The sequence below is a fragment of the Erythrolamprus reginae genome, chromosome 4 (genome assembly GCF_031021105.1).
Source record: "Erythrolamprus reginae isolate rEryReg1 chromosome 4, rEryReg1.hap1, whole genome shotgun sequence".
Classification (NCBI taxonomy): Eukaryota; Metazoa; Chordata; class Lepidosauria; order Squamata; family Dipsadidae; genus Erythrolamprus; species Erythrolamprus reginae.
Genome location: NC_091953.1, coordinates 70,281,495 through 70,301,805, shown reverse-complemented (window position 1 = coordinate 70,301,805; position 20,311 = coordinate 70,281,495). Strand labels below are relative to the sequence as shown.

General features: G+C 37.0%; 1 protein-coding gene across 7 annotated transcripts in view; it reads left to right on the top strand.

Moving 5' to 3' along the window:
- The window catches only part of SYTL5 (synaptotagmin like 5), a 287,041-nt gene that overhangs the window by 153,260 nt on the left and 113,470 nt on the right, over positions 1–20,311 (top strand). For all 7 annotated transcript variants that reach the window (XM_070750583.1, XM_070750580.1, XM_070750584.1 and 4 more), the window contains 2 exons: positions 8,636–8,848; positions 18,769–18,884. In XM_070750583.1, the coding sequence (XP_070606684.1) occupies positions 8,636–8,848; positions 18,769–18,884 (329 nt within the window). The remainder of the gene's footprint in view (positions 1–8,635; positions 8,849–18,768; positions 18,885–20,311) is intronic.

Genomic DNA, 20,311 nt, shown 5'->3' with positions numbered 1-20,311 from the left:
TTCTGTGCGTGGTCTGGAGGCAGCTAACATCTGCTTCTTCATCTGACGGAACATCTGACTCAGTTTCTTTGTAATAGACTGGTTGGCTTCTGGGTTCATTTATTAGCAGCCGGAAATGCTGCATTCCAGTGACTGATTTTTCAGATAGCTCAGAAGCCCTGACTTCATCTAGTGTTGTCATGAGGATGGGCTCTTTCTGGGCCAGCAAATGGTGCTGGAGTCACAGATCTTTCACTCCACAAACAAGTTGGTCAAGGAGGATGTCATCAAGATCTGTGAATGGCAGCTGTTTGAATGGTAGCCATGTAATAGAAACATAGAAGATTGATGGCAGAAAAAGACCTCATGATCCATCTAGTATGCCCTTCTGATCTATCCTCCCCTTCTTAAGGCATACATCATCTTAAGGCATACATCAGAAGCCTTAAGGCATACATCAGAAATAATATAACAATAACCTAAACAAAATTGAAAACTTAGAAATAGCTTTACAGCAAGAACCCAAAAATAAGAAAACTTTATATTCTCTCATGGATGCCAACATAGAGTTAATCTTATTGATCAACAAGAATATGCAAGAAATGTAAGACAAGCCAGACAAATTTACTCCGAATTAGCAAATAAGCCAAGTAGATGGCGATCCCAAAAAATTAAAAAAGAAAAAAGTGATAAAATTATCCATCACCTAAAAGATAAACAGGGCACATTACAACACACTGAACAGGAGAAAAGCAAATAAAATTTATGAATATTACAAAGAATTATATACGCAAGAACAGGTTGATATAATGAAAACAACAAACTACCTATCAGAGAGTAACTTCCCACCATTAGAGGAACAAGATAGAAAGGCAATAAACAATGAGATAACAATACAGGAATTACAACAAGCATTAAAAAATCAGAAGAATAACAAATCACCAGGCCCAGATGGTTTTCTGGGGGAATTTTACAAAAACCTAAATCAAATATTTGAACCTAAACTCCTTGAACTATGTAATGAAACATTTAAAAAAGCAGAAATACCTGATACCTGGAGAGAATACTATATCACAATTATTCCAAAGAATGAGGTAGAAAGAGATAAAATTCAAAATTATAGGCCCATATCATTATTAAACACAGATTATAAAATTCTAATGACAATTTTTGTGGATAGATTAAAGAAAGTTTTGAACATAATTACAAATCAAGATCAACATGGCTTTCTCCCATATTGCCAAATTAAAAATTGTACCAGAACTGTTTTAGACATCCTTGAATATTGCAATGCACATTTGGGAAACAAGTAGCATTGGCCTTTTTGGATGCACAAAAGGCTTTCGATAATGTCAACTGGCAATATCGTCTAGAACTAATTCAAAAATTAGATTTTGGGAACAACTTTAAAATGTCATGCAAAATATATATTCATTGCAAACAGCCAGGGTGATGATAAACAGCGATTTGACACACAAATTTTCTATTAACAAAGGGGTCTGCCAAGGTGGCCCGTTATCACTCATACTCTTTATAACAGCACAAGAAATTCTGTTAAATAAAATAAGGAATAACAATGATATAAAAGGTATTAGAATTAAAGATCTAGAATATAAAGTTCAGGCATATGCGGACGACATGGTATACTTTTTTGAAGATCCATTAGAATCAAGTGCAAAGTTACTTAGGGAAATAGAGAAATTTGGGGAGTTTTCTGGGCTAAAAATTAATAAACAAAAAACTAAAATTAAGACCAAAAATATGATTCAAAAAAATGAAAAAGAATTGGAAAATATTTTGGATTTGCAAATAACAAAAAAGATTAAATATTTGGGATTAATCATAATCACAATTATCCTTTCTTGGAAGAATCACCACAATAAAAATGAATATTCTCCTGAAATATTTGTATCTGTTCCAAATAGCCCCCATATATCTAGACTCAAAATATTTTAGGGAACTGAATAATATCATCTCAAAATTTGTATGGCAAAAGACTAAACTGAGAATTAAACTAAAATATGTTCAAGATAACAAATGAAGGGGGGGGGATTAGGTCTTCCTGATTTTAAACGTTACTTTGTTGCTGCCTCTTTAATATGGATTAAAGATTGGATCAAACTTCGGGACAAAAGATTATTAACACTTGAAGGCCACAAGTTGCAAACAGGATGGCATGCCCACTTGTGGAAGGATGAAAATAAAACACAAAATATATTCAACAAACATTTAATTAGAAAATCCCTATTAAGAACATGGCAAGAAATTAAAAGGAAATATTATATCAAAATTCCCCTCTGGCTCTCTACAATGGAGGCCATCATTTACCCCAACTTAATTGATCCGACACAATCATTGACCTATAAAGGTATACTACACCCAGATGGGCATTCAAAATCCAGAGAAGAACTAGAAATTCAATCTAATAAAATGGACTGGTGGACCTATACCCAAATTAGATCCAGATACAACAAGTACATAAGTGGGGTAGGCATAGAAAAATCCTTTAATCGACTAGATAAAAATTTTATAGGATCAGACAAGAAAAATATAACAATTATCTCCTGGAAAATGATTACCCATAAGAAATAGTAAAAGGACCCATGCTTGCATGGGCTAAAAATGTAAGTCGTAACATTCATTTAATAAAATGGGAGAACACATGGAATATAATCACTAAAATTACACTATCTGCAGCCTATAAGGAAAACTTTTATAAATCATTTTATAGATGGCATCTCTCTACATCAAGAATTGCAAAAAATGTTCCCAGGATCTGCACCATTATGTTGGAAATGTAATAAAGAGATCGGATCTTAGTATCACATGTGGTAGACGTGTTCTAAAGTAAAACTGATGTGGAAGACTGTACACAGGTAGTTGACAGAAATCACAGAAACAGAAATAGCATTTACTCCTGAAGGCTTCCTACTTGGAATTTGGAACAAAAAAATACTCAAGACATACATTATATTTAATCACACACATAATCACTGCAACTAGAATGGTTCATGCCCAGATCTGGAAAAATAAAAACATACCTTCAGAAGGTCAAATTACAGATGTGTAGAAATGGACGAGATGACTAGGGACATTAAGGGAACAAAAGATAATGAAACCGCTAAAATATGGGAGAAATGGCACAAGTGGATTCAAAAAATATATCAGACAGAATGACAGTTAAATTCAGACTAAAGGTGAACCAAAATATGTGATAATTTTATCTTCAATTGGCTTATTGTAAAAATATGTACACGCTAACAACTTTTGCTATCTTAATATCTTTCTTTTTGGATCAAAGTAAGTTTCTCATTTTCCTGTCATTTTATTTTCATTTTTCTGTATTATAGAAGTAAAGACAAAATGTAATTGTATACTAAAAACGTGCGATCATCTGTAAATAGATGTTTTCTGTTTTAAATGTATAAAAAACAATAAACAAAAAAAGATTTTTTCCCCTTGTTCTTGTGTTAGAAACATAGAAACATAGAAGACTGAAAGCAGAAAAAGACCTCATGGTACATCTAATTTGCCCTTGTACTATTTCCTGTATTTTATCTTAGGATGGATATATGTTTATCCTAGGCATGTTTAAATTAAGTTCCTGTGGATTTACCAACCATGTCTGCTGGAAGCTTGTTCCAAGCATCTACTACTCTTTCAGTAAAATAATATTTTCTCATGTTGCTTCTGATCTTTCCCCCAACTAACCTCAGATTGTGCCCCCTTGTTCTTGTGTACACTTTCCTATTAAAAACACTTCCCTCCTGAACCTTATTTAACCCTTTAACATATTTAAATGTTTCGATCATGTCCCCCATTTCCCTTCTGTCCTCCAGACTATACAGATTGAGTTTCCTGATAAGTTTTATGCTTAAGACCTTCCGACATTTTTGTAACCCGTCTTTGGACCCATTCAATTTTGTCAATATCTTTTTGTAGGTGAGGTCTCCAGAACTGAACACAGTATTCCAAATGTGGTCTCACCAGTGCTCTATACAGCAGGATCATAATCTCCTTCCTGCTTGTTATACCTCTAGCCATGCAGCCAAGCATTCTACTTGCTTTCCCTACCACCTGACCGCACTGTTCACCCATAAGTCATGATGTCAGTAGGTGGTCTAATAGGGAGTTGTTTAAGAGGGATGGTTTGCATCCATCATACAGAGGTACCCAGGTGCTCGGTGAGGAATTCAGAACTTTTTTGGACAGGCATTTAAACTAGGTGTAAAGGGGACAGAGATATAACTGATGTGGGTGATTTCTGTCCCTGACCAATGAGGATAAAGCAGTTTTTGGAAGCTTATGAAAAGGGAGCTGCAAATGAAATAGATGTAGTTGTTGATGATAAGGGGCAAACTAATAATGAAAATAATGTTCTTTGGGTAATGTGCACGAATGCTCGAAGCTTGAGCAACAAGCTCTGTGAATTAATGGCCATAATATATAGAGATAATTTGGACCTGGTTGCTATAACTGAGACATGGTTTAAGGATTCTAATGAATGGGAAATATCCATACCAGGATATACACTGTATAGGAAGGATAGAATAGAGAGAAGGGGAGGTGGAGTAGCCATTTATATTAAAGAAAGTCTAAAAACAACACTAATTCACAATACATGTCAAGATCTAGAGACTCTCTGGATTTGCATGCAAAATAAAGAAGGTTCTGTCATTAGAATTGGGGTGATCTATAGGCCTCCAGGGCAATCCGAGGAATATGACAACAAGATGGTGGATGAAATTACCCAAATGGCAGTAAAGGGAGATATTGTGGTTATGGGTGATTTCAACATGCCTGATGTTGACTGGAATATCCCCAGTGCCCTTACATGCAAAAGTAAGAATATAGTAGAGGCCTTTACAGGAGCAGCTCTGGCACAGCTAGTTAAGACACCAACTAGAGGGGAGAATATTCTAGATTTAGTTTTTACGAATGGGAATTGGGTTTCAGATGTCAAGGTGGGAGAAAATTTAGGATGCAGTGGCCATCTATGTTTGTGGTTTGATGTAAAAACTAATTGTGAGCAATCCTATAATGCAACCAAAGTATTGGATTTCAGAAAAACAAATTTTAATGCAATGGGGAATATTTAGAAAATGAATTAAAGGGGAGGGATAAAATGGCAGGAGCGAGCACCCAGTGGACTGTATTAAAAAAGGCCATCTTAAAAGCCACTGGACTGTATGTAAGACAAATAACTAATGGTAAAAGGAAGAAGAAACCGCTATGGTTTAGCAATGATGTAAGGGCTATAGTCAATGAAAAAAAGGCTGCCTATAGGAGGTATAAAGAGTCTGGAAGTATAGCTGATAGGGAGGTGTATAAAATGAGACAGAAGGAGGCGAAACAGATAATATATGCTGCTAAAGCCTCAAAAGAGGAAGAAATTGCCAAATCTGTAAAGAAGGGGGATAAAACCTTCTTCAGATATATTAGTGATAAGAAGAAGAAAAACTGCGGCATCACAAAACTTAGTACCGGGAATAATACATGCATTAATGGGAATAAGGAGATCGCTGACCATTTCAATAGCTACTTCTGTTCAGTTTTCTCAAAAGACACCGTACAAAATAATACTATAGAGGGATATAGCATTGCTTCCAGCTGTACGGATTCAGCTCCAGTGATCTTAGAAGCCGATGTCTTAGAAGAACTTGAACGATTAAAGATAAATAAGGCAATGGGTCCGGATGGTATCCACCCCAGAGTTCTTAAAGAACTCAGATCTGTCATTACTACCCCCCTGACTGATTTGTTTAACCAATCCTTGTTAACAGGAGAAGTTCCTGAGGATTGGAGAATGACCAGTGTTGTGCCTATTCACAAGAAGGGCAGTAGAGAAGAAGCTGGTAACTACAGGCCAGTTAGCTTGACATCAGTTGTAGTTAAAATGATGGAGACTCTACTCAAAAAGAGGATAAATCAGCACCTAAAAAACAATAACTTATTGGACCCAAATCAGCATGGCTTTACTGAAGGCAAATCATGTCAGACTAATCTCATTGATTTCTTTGACTATGTCACAAAGGTGTTGGATGAAGGTGGTGCCGTGGATATTGCCTACCTGGACTTCAGCAAAGCCTTTGATATGGTTCCACATAAAGAGCTGATAGATAAATTAGTGAAGATTGGACTTAATCCCTGGATAGTTCAATGGATTTGCAGCTGGCTGAAGCATAGACATCAGAGAGTTATTGTTAATGGCGAGTATTCTGAGCAGAGTCAGGTTACAAGCGGTGTGCCACAAGGGTCTGTTGTGGGTCCTATTCTTTTTAATATGTTTGTGAGTGACATAGGGGAAGGTTTGGTAGGGAAAGTTTGCCTATTTGCCGATGACTCTAAAGTGTGCAATAGGGTTGATATTCCTGGAGGGGTCTGTAATATGGTAAATGATTTAGCTTTACTAGATAAATGGTCAAAGCAATGGAAACTGCAGTTTAATGTTTCCAAATGTAAAATAATGCACTTGGGGAAAAGGAATCCTCAGTCTGAGTATTGTATTGGCAGTTCTGTGTTAGCAAATACTTCAAAAGAAAAGGATTTAAGGGTAATGATTTCTGACAGTCTCAAAATGGGTGAACAGTGCAGTCAGGCGGTAGGGAAAGCAAGTAGGATGCTTGGCTGCATAGCTAGAGGTATAACAAGCAGGAAGAGGGAGATTATGATCCCGCTATATAGAATGCTAGTGAGACCACATTTGGAATACTGTGTTCAGTTCTGGAGACCTCACCTACAAAAAGATATTGACAAAATTGAACGGGTCCAAAGACGGGCTACAAGAATGGTGGAAGGTCTTAAGCATAAAACGTATCAGGAAAGACTTAATGAACTCAATCTGTATAGTCTGGAGGACAGAAGGAAAAGGGGGGACATGATCGAAACATTTAAATATATTAAAGGGTTAAATAAGGTTCAGGAGGGAAGTGTTTTTAATAGGAAAGTGAACACAAGAACAAGGGGACACAATCTGAAGTTAGTTGGGGGAAAGATCAAAAGCAACATGAGAAAATATTATTTTACTGAAAGAGTAGTAGATCCTTGGAACAAACTTCCAGCAGACGTGGTAGATAAATCCACAGTAACTGAATTTAAACATGCCTGGGATAAACATATATCCATCCTAAGATAAAATACAGAAAATAGTATAAGGGCAGACTAGATGAACCATGAGGTCTTTTCCTTCCGTCAGACTTCTATGTTTCTATGTTTCTATTTTCAGACTGTCAGAAATCACTACCCCTAAATCCTTTTCTTCTGAAGTTTTTGCTCAACACAGAACTACCAATATAATACTAAGATTGAGGATTCCTTTTCCCCAAGTGCATTATTTTACATTTGGAAACATTAAACTGCAGTTCCTATTGCTTTGACCATTTATCTAGTAAAGCTAAATCATTTGCCATATTACAGATGCCTCCAGGAATATCAACCCTATTGTACACTTTAGAGTCATCAGCAAATAGGCAAACCTTCCCTACCAAACCTTCCCCTATGTCACCCACAAACATATTAAAAAGAATAGGACCCAGAACAGACCCTTGTGGCACTCCGCTTGTAACCAGGCTCTGCTCAGAATACTCGCCATTAATTCATCATTAATCAATTTGCCTTCTTTTTGGAACCACTCTCAATCAGTGAATCACTCTCAAAGGATCACAATGCCATACGTTCCTTCAGGCTTATCCCACTTTCATCGCCAGTATTAAATCACTGGGTCAGGGCTGAAAATAACAGAGGCAGACTCATAGGTGAACAGCAAACCTTTATTTCAGCACCACAGTAACAGAACAGAGAACAGGGAACAAGCAGCTTGATAGCTCCTTTTATACTGGAGCTGTCAAACTGAATCAATAATAGGTCTCCAATTTTCCGCTCGCCAGCTGCTTGCATCATAGCCAATCAGGCTCAACTAGCAGCCGGCACGGTCATAACTATGAGGACTTAATATATATTATATAATATATATTATATAATATATATGGTTGTTTTATTATATTCTTCTTTAGCAATACCTGATAAAAATAACTCTGGAACATGTTCTATTTGGAAGCCTGTTATTTCCTGTATTCATCTATGAATTTTTACCCAATATTTTTTTTGTGTCTGTGAATAACCACCACGTATGATAGAAGGTACTTTGCTTTTTGGCCACATTTCCAACAATTTGGCTGCAGGTTTGGCTAGATCTTTGCTAATCTAGTGGGTGCCATATACCATCGATAAAACGTTTTGTACTGGTTCTCTTTGTGTTTTGCCTATTTAGTTATATTATAATGTATCTTCCAAGTTTTTCACCAATTTTCTAATTCTATACTATGTCCAATATTTTTTGCCCATTGCTCCCTTCACTATGTCTTCTGCTCTATCAAATTCTAATAAATAATTATGAATTTTTGTTATTAATATTTCATCCACGCCAGTCAATATTTTATCTAATTGTTGTGGGACTGTCTCAAATTTGTACTCTTTATCTTTTTCATATCATGATTTAATTTGCATATACGGTCACCGGTCTATAATTGTTCCCATCAATTTTTGATGCCGTTCTCAAATTGTGTCTTGCATAAGCCCTTTGACTATTAATGAAACAGCAAATTCATATATTTCAAGATCTTTTTGTGGACTTCTGGATTTTTCTTTTCTTTTCTAGAAAACTAAAGAATGAGTTATTGGAAGTGAAACGTAAAGGTGGAAGACATCACCAGCAAGATAACACCAGGGTCTGCACTCGCTGTCAGAAAAAATTGGGCTTAATTTTTGACAGAGGTGACCACTGCCAAATATGTAGCCTGAGAGTTTGTAACAAATGTCATGTTTTAGGAACTGATGGCAGTTGGAAGTGCACAGTGTGCGATAAAATTGCGTAAGTCTTTTTTTCTAATACCAGATTCATTTTCCTGATCTCTTACTTTTGTCAGAAAATATAATTATCAATAATAGGCTAGGAATGGTAAGAAGAATAAAGACATTTGGGGCCTAATTTGTTGAACCAAGACAGTCATATGAGGTCAGATTTTTTCCTTGCTAACAGGGCACTGAAGTGAAAGTGTCCAGTGAATTGTTAATAAACATTACCTTGCTTTAAGGACTCAAGAATTGTTGTGGGTGTGATGATTCAGAACCTCTTAACAGACTGCAGTATTAGTACTGAGAATATTTGGTTATCTGTAAGAATACCTTGTACAATAGCATAATGGCTCCCAGCACTAGGAAAAAAGTCAAGGAAAAGCACAGCATGTCATGCAATCTTAATGTATTTAGATGACATGTAAATGGTTGATGTAGCAGATCTCTAGAATAAAAGGCTTCTAAAATTCTGGAGAGTGCAGAAATAAATTTATGTTTTAATGTTATGTATGTATTATTGGTATTATTGAAAAGCATTCAACACAGCTGCGTAAGCAATTGTGGATGCACCTAGGTACACCCACATCACACCAACTCTCTGTGAGCTGCAATGGCTCCCAATCAGTCCCCAGACGCAATTCAATATGTTGATCATCACCTATAAAGGCCTACATGGCTTAGGGCCAGATTATCTTTGCGCCTGCCTCCTACCACATACCTCCTAGTGACTGATAAAGGCCCACAGGGCTGGCCTTCTCCAGGACCCATCAACAAAACAATGCCAACTGACGGGGCCACAGAGAAGGACCTTTTTGGTGGTGGATCTGGCTCTCTGGAACCAGCTGTCCCTGGAGATCTGTATCCTCCCTACCCTACTGGCCTTCCACAAAACTGTAAAGACCTGGCGTTTTTGGCAGGCCTGGCCATTGACCAAATGAGATACCATCTAGATACCATCTAGATCCAGCCAGTGAAGGGCTCCACTTACCTTTTCCTACTGGCATCGGTCCAGGGTGGGTGTGCCTGATATGTGCACATGTGCCCCATGCAATACTTCGCTTTTCCACATGTACCTGAAGTAAAATCTCATGCAAGGATGCTCGCGTGGGTGAGATTTCAGCTATTTTTGCCGAAATCTCACCTGCATAAGTGTCCTCGTGCAAGATTTTGCTTCAGGCGCATGTGCAGAAGTGAAGTATCACACGGGGGCACACGCACACCTGCCGGCTCCACACCTGCCTGTCCCGGCATTTGAAGCACACTAAAAAGTCCTACCTGATTGCTGATCCCATTTGTACTGGGTGGGGCCCATTACTAGATCCACCCATGAGAGATATTGAGAGAGATGTATGGCTTTTACTAGGGTTTTGTAATTGTTCTTTTAAATATTGAGGGGGGGCTTGTAAGCCACTCAGAGTCCTTCAGGAGTTGGGCAGCATATAAATTAGATAGATAGATAGATAGATAGATAGATAGATAGATAGATAGATAGATAGATAGATAGATAGATAGATAAATAAATATTGTATATTTTAATATAAAACAATGGAAACACTTTTAAATATCTTTTAACAGAACATGAAGGGAATGACAAAATAATTAGTGTAGCATATTATCAAAGATCAAGTCTTATAACATACACACAAAAGACATTCCCTGCAGGGAGGGGAAATCATCCAATGTACTGCAGTGACAGACCTCAAATTTGGCAAAAACACCAGTGAATGCCAACATTGTGAGCTTTTCAGAATGCTGGCATTCACTAGCATTGCCCCTCCCTACTGGAAAGCTCAGAAGATTCAGGCCTCTTCCCGATAGTCCATTTAAGAACCAGCATGGTCCCTTAATAACTGCAACTAGAGAGCTGGGATTGTGAAGCATTCATGTGGCTCCTCATTCAGTGACCAAGATTTCAGGGTCAAATGTCATATGGGAAGGACTATTTTTAAATTGCATTTACCCCCTGCTCCCTGTTTTGTGTGCAGTTGGCGATGACCCAGTTCAGTTATGCAAAGCAATAATTGCCAATGCAAGCAAGACATCTGTCTTTGAAGTGGGAAAGAATCTGTATTTGTTTATTTATTTTATTTATTTGTCAAATATGTATAGTATAGTAGTAAAGTAGTAATAAGTAAAAAGTAACAATAAAAGAGGACAATAGGACAGTAGGACAGGGACGGAAGGCACAATCACTCGCAACAAAATGCCTTATTCCATCAGACTTGAAATACTGCAATTAGATAATTTATAACTATGTCACTTCCATCTGATCTAAATGTAGTTCTGAACTAGTGCACTCCAGGCATTGATCACTCAATTGCTGAAATTGTATTTTCTGCAGATGAGTTTGGAGTGGTTCATATTTAGTTTGAATCTACTACATAGCTCATGTATTGCTGTGGTTAAAGTTGAAGTAGTCATTAACAGGAAGGACATTCTGGTATATGATTTCATGAACTACATTTAGATCAGATTGGAAGTGACATAGTTATAAATTATCTAATTGCAGTATTTCAAGTCTGATGGAATAAGGCATTTTGTTGCGAGTGGAGTGAAGGACTCTTCTTGTGAAATATTTCTGGACTCTCTCAATTGTATTAATGTCTGATATGCAATGCAGGTTCCAGACAGATGAGCTGTATTCCATAATTGGTCTAACAAATATTTTGTAAGCTGTGCTTAGTAGTATAATATTGCCAGAGAAGAAGCTACGTAAATTTAGATTAACAATTCTTAGTGCTTTTTGGACAATGTTGTAACAGTAGAATCTAGCACTTAGGTCATTAGATATGAGTAGTCCAAGGTCTTTGATAGAGTGAGGGTTATCTACAAGTTTGTTTCCTCCAAGTTTGCATTTTGTATTCTGATTCTTTTTGGCAATGTGTAAGAAAGACACAATGTGTAAGATATATCAACTGCTACATGGTTAAGGTCTTTTTGAAGGGTAGCAGCATTGTCAGTGGTATTAAATAGTTTAACATCATCAGCAAAGAGAACACAGTTGCTTATACAGTGGTACCTCGAGATACGAGTTTAATTCGTTCCGGACCTGGGCTCTTAAGTCGAGCAGCTCTTATCTCGAACGACTTTTCCCCATAGGAATTAATGTAAATAATTTTAATTGGTTCCAGCCCTCAAAAAACTCACAAAGTTAGTCTAAATTATGCAGAAAGACATGTTTTTAATGAAGAAATGTACATGTACATATAAATGAATAATGAAGTTTCTTTCACTTAACTTGTAAACTTTCTTAAACTTTTAAATTTACATATGTTCAACTTCTCTGCCTCCCAATCCTGTAGGACAGAGGTCCCCAACCCTTTTTGCACCAAGGACCGGCTTTAAGCGATCAAGAGAGGAATGGGTGAATGAATGGACGGAGGGTGGGAAGGAAGGAAGGAAAGAGGGAAGGGACAGGAACAGAGGAAGGAAGCAAGGAAACTTATGAAAGGGGAGAGTAAGAGAGGAATGAGTGAAGGGAGGGAGGGAAGAAGGTGGGAAGGAGAAAGAAAAGAAGAAATAGAGGAAGGGAAGGTAAAAGAGAGAAAGAAAAAGAGAAAGAAAGAAAGAAAGAAAGAAAGAAAGAAAGGGGGAAGGGACAGGAACAGAGGAAGGAAGCAAGGAAACTTATGAAAGGGGAGAGTAAGAGAGGAATGAGTGAAGGGAGGGAGGGAGGGAAGAAGGTGGGAAGGAGAAAGAAAAGAAGAAATAGAGGAAGGGAAGGTAAAAGAGAGAAAGAAAAAGAGCAAGAAAGAAAGCTGCAAGCCCCCCCCCCCCCCGAGCCCCCCAGGCCGGCTGCAACCTTTTAAAACACGCGCGGAAGTTAGCGTTTGGCTTCAGGAGACAGCTCCTTGGCGCTTGTATCTCGAATTTGGGCTTGTAAGTAGAACAAAAATATCTCTCCCCTCCCAGCTCTTATCTCGAGTTGCTCTTAAGTAGAGCAGCTCTTATGTCGGGGTTCCACTGTAATATGATCACAAAGATTGTTTATGTAGAATATGAAGAGCATTGGTCCTAGAACACTGCCTTGAGGGACACCATTGTTGACAGGAGCAGGATTTGATATGGCACTTCCTATTTTGACCACTAACTGATGGGAAAACTGTGTTCCTGTCTAACAGACAACGTTAGACAGGAACACAATTTTCCCATCAGTTAGTGGTCCAGAGATGCCATAGGATTTTAGTTTCAGGAGTACAGGGGGTGGACAAAAAATGGAAACACCTTGCAGCTCTTCAGTGGAATCCAGATTTTTGAAGCTCCCTTCAAACAGTTTTTGTGGAAACTGGGTTCTGTACATGTCTATTGAGATCTGCAGTGATTTTAGGAGCTGTGGTCTTGCGATCCACTCTAACAATTTGCTTTAGAGTCCGATGATCTCTCTCAGACAACTTCGACTTTTGACCAGACCTGTGCTTGGCTGAGGACATTTTCCCTTCTCTTTCAAAAGCAGTCATTACTTTGAGACATTACCTCTTGAAATGCCAAACATTCGGGCACTTTCTGTTACACTAGTGCCTGCCATTCAAGCACCAATAATTTTTTGAAAGTCTGAGAGGTCTGCCCTTTCTAGAAGGTTATAACCAATTTCCTTAAATTTCTGTAAAAAAAAGGTAGTTTAAAAAACATATCAAATAACAGAATAAAAAAAATTAAAATATGTCAAGTTTTGATTGATTTGAACATGTTCAAACATTATGATGCCAAAGTCAAGTGTTTCCATTTTTTGTTCACCCCCTGTAGTTTGTCATGTACTACTGAATCAAAGGCTTTATAAAAGTCTATGTAAATAGTATTTATTGTTTTACCCTGATCAAGTTGAGTGTTCTAAATGTTTTTACAGTGTAAGAGTTGCAGATTACAAGAAACCAAATTGTTTGTTGGAGAGTAGGTTATTAGTTTCTAAGTGGAGTGTAATAGATTAGTTTATGATTGATTGCATGACTTTGCAAGTGACACAACCCAAAGAGATTGGTTTGTAATTTTCAACATTATTTGGATCTCCTGTTTTGAAGATAGGGATGATTGTGGCTAGTAATCATAGATTGGGTAAAGTGCTAGTCCTGAAGGATTTTTTTAAAAAAATATGAGGTTCAACAAAGGTTGTGGAGAGCTTTTTAAAGAAGTATGCAAATAGTCCATTAGGTCCAATAAATAGAGATGGTTTTAGATTGCGTAATGCTTTTCTAACTTTATCTTCTGTAAAATTAATTTGTATTAGATTGTTGAAGTTGATTGTGATACGACTAAGAAATATTGGGCATGAGCCATTGCTTTTACAAAGTCTGAGCTGAAGAATGTGTTAACGAGGTTGGTTTTAACTGTTTTATCATTATAGTCTTTACCATTCAGTCCTTTAAGGAGTGGGAGTTGGCTGTTTACAAAGTTATAGAAGGCATGTGTGGACTTTCTACATAGAACTTTTACTTCTTGATTGATGTAATAATTGGTACATTCAGTCTTTATTTGGTGACACAGATTTTTGTAGTGGATTTAAAGTTTGCAACTTTAAACATATTCTTGGAAAGGCTATAAACAGGTTATAAATCATATGATCTTTTGCTTATTTGCCGGAGCATAACTGGAACACGTCCATCTTGGTATGACAAGATTGAATGTACTATAATCAGATTCTTCTTCCGTTCACACCCAGATGTGAGGTAATTAATTAACCAGTTCCTCGCTCTCTAAGATCCTAAAATCTCTTCCCTCTAACTTCTGCTAATAGTTTCTAATGCCATCTGAAGTAGAGGTTAACCCATTTCCAATCCATTTAATTCGTCTAAACTCATATGTATGTCACGATCATCTTCCTCTCCTTCACTAACATTCCTCTCTGTCTGTAAATCAGGCAAATCTACCAATTCTAAATCACTTTCCCCCTAGGAATCTGAGCATTCCCCAGGCTGAAAGGAAGTATACACAACAGGATGGATATATGTTTATCCCAGGCATGTTTAAATTCAGTTACTGTGGATTTACCAAACGGTCTGCTGGAAGTTTGTTCCAAGCATCTACAACTCTTTCAGTAAAATAATAATTTCTCACATTGCTTCTGATCTTCCCCTAACTAACCTCAGATTGTGCCCCCTTGTTCTTGTCTTCACTTTCCTATTAAAAACACTCCCCTCCTGAACCTTATTTAACCCTTTAACATATTTAAATGTTTTGATCATGTCCCCCTCTTTCCCTTCTGTCCTCCAGACTATACAGATTGAGTTCATTAAGTCTTTCCTGGTAAGTTTTATGCTTAAGACCTTCCACCATTTTTGTAGCCGGTCTTTGGACCCATTCAATTTATTTAGCATTAATCCAAGTAAGTTAAAAATTAAATAGCTATCTAAAATCTCAAATATTAAAATCAATCACACCCATTCGTACAATAATCATACAAACATTCATTGGCCAGGGGCCAAGATCTAATCGGCCCAAGCCTGATGACATAAATGAGTCTTAAGACTCTTATGGAAGCTGAGGAGAGTGGGGACAATATTTTTGAGTAGTCAGCAGCTTGGATGGATTAATCATTATTCAGGATATATGTTACATGCTTTATAGTAACCATAGTCATGAATATTAATCTCCCTGTTGTGGTGTTTTCTTGAAGGGATCTTTCTTAAATCAAGAGTGGGCAGTTGATGATTTCAGAGTAGTCATCTACCAGAGGTTGATAAAATCAACATGATGGCTCTGACTACAAGCCACTGCTTTTTATTTTCTTGGGTCATTTGTGATTCTTTGTTTAATTCCAAAATTTCACTGCAAGGAATCAGATCTCTGGAAAGATCTCCCTTCTTTTACAGTGCATGGGAGGGAGGAAAAGTTTTAAAAGAAAAAAAATGCCACCCATTCATTAGCAATCAATGCTTCTACTCAGAAACTAATATCCAGCTTCATGAGAATCTTTTAACCCTGCTAGTCTCCTCGCATTTACTATACACTTGTTACCCTCCAGGTCCTTTTAGACCCGGAGTATAAAAAGGTTGGTTCTAGCTACTGGAATGGTCTTTTTGAATACTTTTTTCACTATGCTTATTTGTTTATTTTGCTCATAAAAGCACGCCCCCCATTTTTGTGAACTTTTGTTCATTTTCATCTAGATTAGGCTACAAAACCTGACGTTTTTGACAATCCTTGGTATTGGGAAACTAATTTGAACATTTCTGAACATAATGAAATTAAAGTTAAAATGAAAAAATTGATGCTTATTTTTTTATGTTGCTTAGAAATGGGCCTCCCCCCCCCGTTTTTCTGCAATTTTATTCATTTTTATCTAGATTAGCCTGCAAAATCAGACTTTTTTTGAACATCCTTGGCATTGGGATACTAATTTGAACATTTCTGAACATAATGAAATGAAAAATGAAAATTTAAAAAATGATGCATACTTTTCTTTGGCTCTGAAAAGGGCCTCCCCCCCAGCTTTGTGCAATTATTTTATTTTATATATAGATTAGCCTTCCAGTTTTCAATTTTTTGAATACCCTTGCCCATTGCCTACTAATTTGAACATTTCTGAACATAATGAAATGAAAAATTAAATTTTAAAAAATGATGCATATTTTCTTTTGCTCAGAAAAGGGCCTACTCCCCACTTCTGTGTGCAATTATTTCACTTTATATATATATAAGGCTTCCAATTTTCAATTTTTTTAAAACCTTTGCCCTTTGCATACTAATCTGAACATTTATGGACATAATGAAATAAAAAATGAAAGGAAAAAAATGATGCATATTTTTTTATGTTGCTCAGAAAAAGGAAACACGGGCTGTTTGAAATTATTTTTGGTTTATTGTATTCTACACAAAAATAACAAACATGCTTATATAATTTTAAATCTTACTAAATATAACTGTGTTAACATATTTTATAAAACAATGAAAATTATCAAAAACAGTTTTTATGTATAAAGTTTGAGAACAGGTTCATTTCTGTTTACATTTATCACAAATAAAAGAGGAATGTCCTCTGCAAACGAAAGTTTTATACATAACACAATTATTACTTATTTTATTATCTGAGGAAGAAGGACACAAGCTACATGTCACCCTTTTTTAAATAACAGTATATGGTGACCTTTACAAGAACCCTGAAGGCAACAGTTTAATTTTAATGGGTTTATTTGGCTACTTGTTCAGACTGACATGACCCCTTGCAATAACAAATTTGATTAACCACTTCATCTTAATTTACTTTAAATAATCCATTTGAAACCCTACTTTATTTATATTTGTGACTTAAAGGCTTGATATGATATTGGTATTATGGACCTTTGGTTTCTTTTAGCTCTCTGATAGAAGAGAAACACCAAGGTCCTTTCACAGTAAGATATTTGTTTTGATAAATAAAATCCATGGAAAATAATTACAGCCCAAAGTTTGGCACTGGTGGGCACAGCCCCTTGGCTCTGTTGCTACTGCTCCTTGCTATTTATTCTGCTGCCTCATTTTTCTGAAAATGCATGCTGGGATTCATGACAGAAGATGATGGAATATTCCTAACCTGATGTAATGAAATCTCCAGCTAGAGTGGAGGAAGAAAGGAAAAGATGGGTGGGTTTAGAGACCTTGCAGGAAAGGAAGTGACAGAGACCTCCAAGAATTTCTGAAGTCTTTATCTGATTTTTCCTAAGACAATGTAGATAATCTGGTGAAATTCTTGTAAATACAAATTGTAGATAGGAAACAATAAAGAAGCTTTTAGTGTTGTTCTGGATCCCTGCACCTGACACTTCCTTACCATAGAAAAATAAGCAAAGGGCATAGATGCAAGATAGAGGAAAGTGTTTCTTCCCAAGAGTCCCTAAAACTTAGAACTAACACTATGGACAATGGACCTTTGTAATTCATGCAACAGATAAAGAACTGATATACATATGAGGAATTTTTCTAAGACCCAACTTGTGAGTCATGGCTCACTACCGGACCATGGCTTATTCACAACTGGGCTGTGTGAGTGCTGGGCTGGTATGTGTGTGTGAACAGCAGGTGCCAGCACTGGCAGTCCCACTTGCGCAAATTGGTGATGCTGGTAAATTTTGTCCCAAAAGTGCTTTTATGAAAAGGCAACTGGACTTTCTGGTTTTTTTCTTTGAAGACTTTTCGCTGCTTATCCAAGAAGCTTCTTCAGCTCTGACTGGATGGTGGGGAATGGAAGGATTTATACTCCATGCAGACAACTGGACATTTGCATTCTTTTAGCGGGTCATTAAGGTCACCTGGAGGTTTATCTGTATCCTCAAGATCATCTAAGTGGTGCAAATTGGTGTGGAGTCTTCTTGGAACTGTTGAAAGGACTGTATTTCAACTGTTTCAAGAAGGCTCCACACCACAAAGAATGAAGACCATACTTCAAGTTGTAACACAGATTTATTGAAGCCAATAAACAAGAATCTAGTCAACTAAGAGCACTAAATTGATAAGGGTCAAGGGAATTCAAGGGGGATTGGCTTGGATCATTGGTAAACGAGTAAAGACTCTAAGATGACAACATGTTTAACTCAGCCTCCAGCTTATAATTAACAGATATTAATAACCTCTTAAAGTGGATTTGATGAAACATTGTAGCTGAGTGTAATGAATGGCATATATTTTTGGTACATTGTTTCAGCAAAATGGGTGGGGGGTTTTTGTCTTAGTAATTTCTAAAGCAATATTCAGAAACATCTTAGAAAGGTGAGATAACCAGAGGATTAAGTGGCTATCCTAACAATGAAACAATTAACCAGTGGAATGGCTTGACTTCCAAATTTGTGGGTGCTTCACCACTGGAAGCTTTTAAAAAGATACGGGATAGACACTTCCCTTAAATGTATAGGATCTCCTGTTTGAGCAGGGGGCTGGCCTAGAAGACTTCCAAGGTCCCTTCCAACTTTGTTATTCTGTTAATGCCAACTAATGGTTAGAGTGATTTCACTGCTTTCTTTTTCAATACAGGCAGCTTCGGGTAGTAACAGGTGAATGGTTCTTTGAAGAGAGAGCAAAACGCTTCAAGCAATCAAAGCTCCTTGGAACTGATATTGTTCGGCAGTCTATTCTTCACAAAGCTCCAGGTAAAAAACAGGAAAGCAAATAACTTCCAAATAAACATATGGGCACTTTTCTGAATTACAGGCTTCCAACAGCTCCAATTTGTATGGCCAGTGGGAAATTGCATATGGGGAGAACAGTTGAGAAACTTTGGAGAACCACAACTGCCCCAAACTGTTTAAAGTATTGCTTCTTTCTGAATTTTTCTTTGCATTTTTGCAACATAGTTAATTAAAAGTGTTCCAAATATATTATTAGTACAGTACACTACAATGAATGCTAGTCTCTTTTCCCATCAGCTTACTGGCATGTCTTAATATAGAATAAGCTTACTTTCTATCTTATGTGGTAAGACACTTTGATATCATTTACCCAAGAATATTTCACCAAGGACAGCACACTTTATAAGGTTATTCATACAATATAGTTTTTTATATACATGGGGTGGACAAAAAAATTGAAACACCTTGCAGCTCTTCCATTTTGAAGCTCCCTTTGAACAGTTTTTGTGGAAACTGGGTTCTGTACGTGTCTATTGAGCTCTGCAGTGATTTTAGGAGCTGTGGTCTTGCGATCCACTCTAACAATTTGCTTTAGAGTCCGATGGTCTTTCTCAGACAACTTCGATTTTTGACCAGACCTGTGCTTAGCTGAGGACGTTTTCCCTTCTCTTTCAAAAGCAGTCATTACTTTTGAGACATTACCTCTTGAAACGCCACTTTCTGTTACACTAGCACCTGCCATTCGAGCACCAACAATTTGGCCTCTTTGAAAGTCTGAGAGGTCTGCCATTTCTAGAAGGTTATTACCAATTTCCTTAAATTTCTGTTTTAAAAAAAGGTAGTTTAAAAAAACATATCAAATTAAAAAAAACATTAAAATATGTCAAGTTTTGATTGATTTGAACATGTTCAAACATTATGATGCCAAAAAGTCAAGTTTTTCCATTTTTGTCCACCCCCTGTACATTGCAGTATCCTTACCCAATCTGATGTGTTCAAGATGTGATGGGACTATAATTCCCAACTGCAATTGGTTGGGGAATCTGCAAGGTGTAGCTCTAATGTATGTGGAAGGCATCAGATTGAGTAAGTCTGCATTAAAAAAATCACACAGAGTTAGTGGTACCAAAAATAGATATTTATCAATTATTATATTCTTCCTGTATTACAGTGTTTTTCAACCAGTGTGCCGTGGCACACTAGTGTGCCGCGAGACATGGTCAGCTGTGCCGCAAAGAAGGAAGCTCAGGTTCTGGTCTCGCAACTTTTTGCTGAGAAAGAGAGTGAGAGTGAGAGAGAGAGAGAAAGAAAGCAAGAGAGAGAGAGAGTAAGAGAGAAAGCAAGAGAGAAATAAAAGAGAAAGAGAGAGAAAGCAAGAGAGAAAGAAAGCAAGAGAGAGAGAGAAAGAAAGCAAGAGAGAGAGAAAAGGAGTGGAAGGGAGAGAGAGA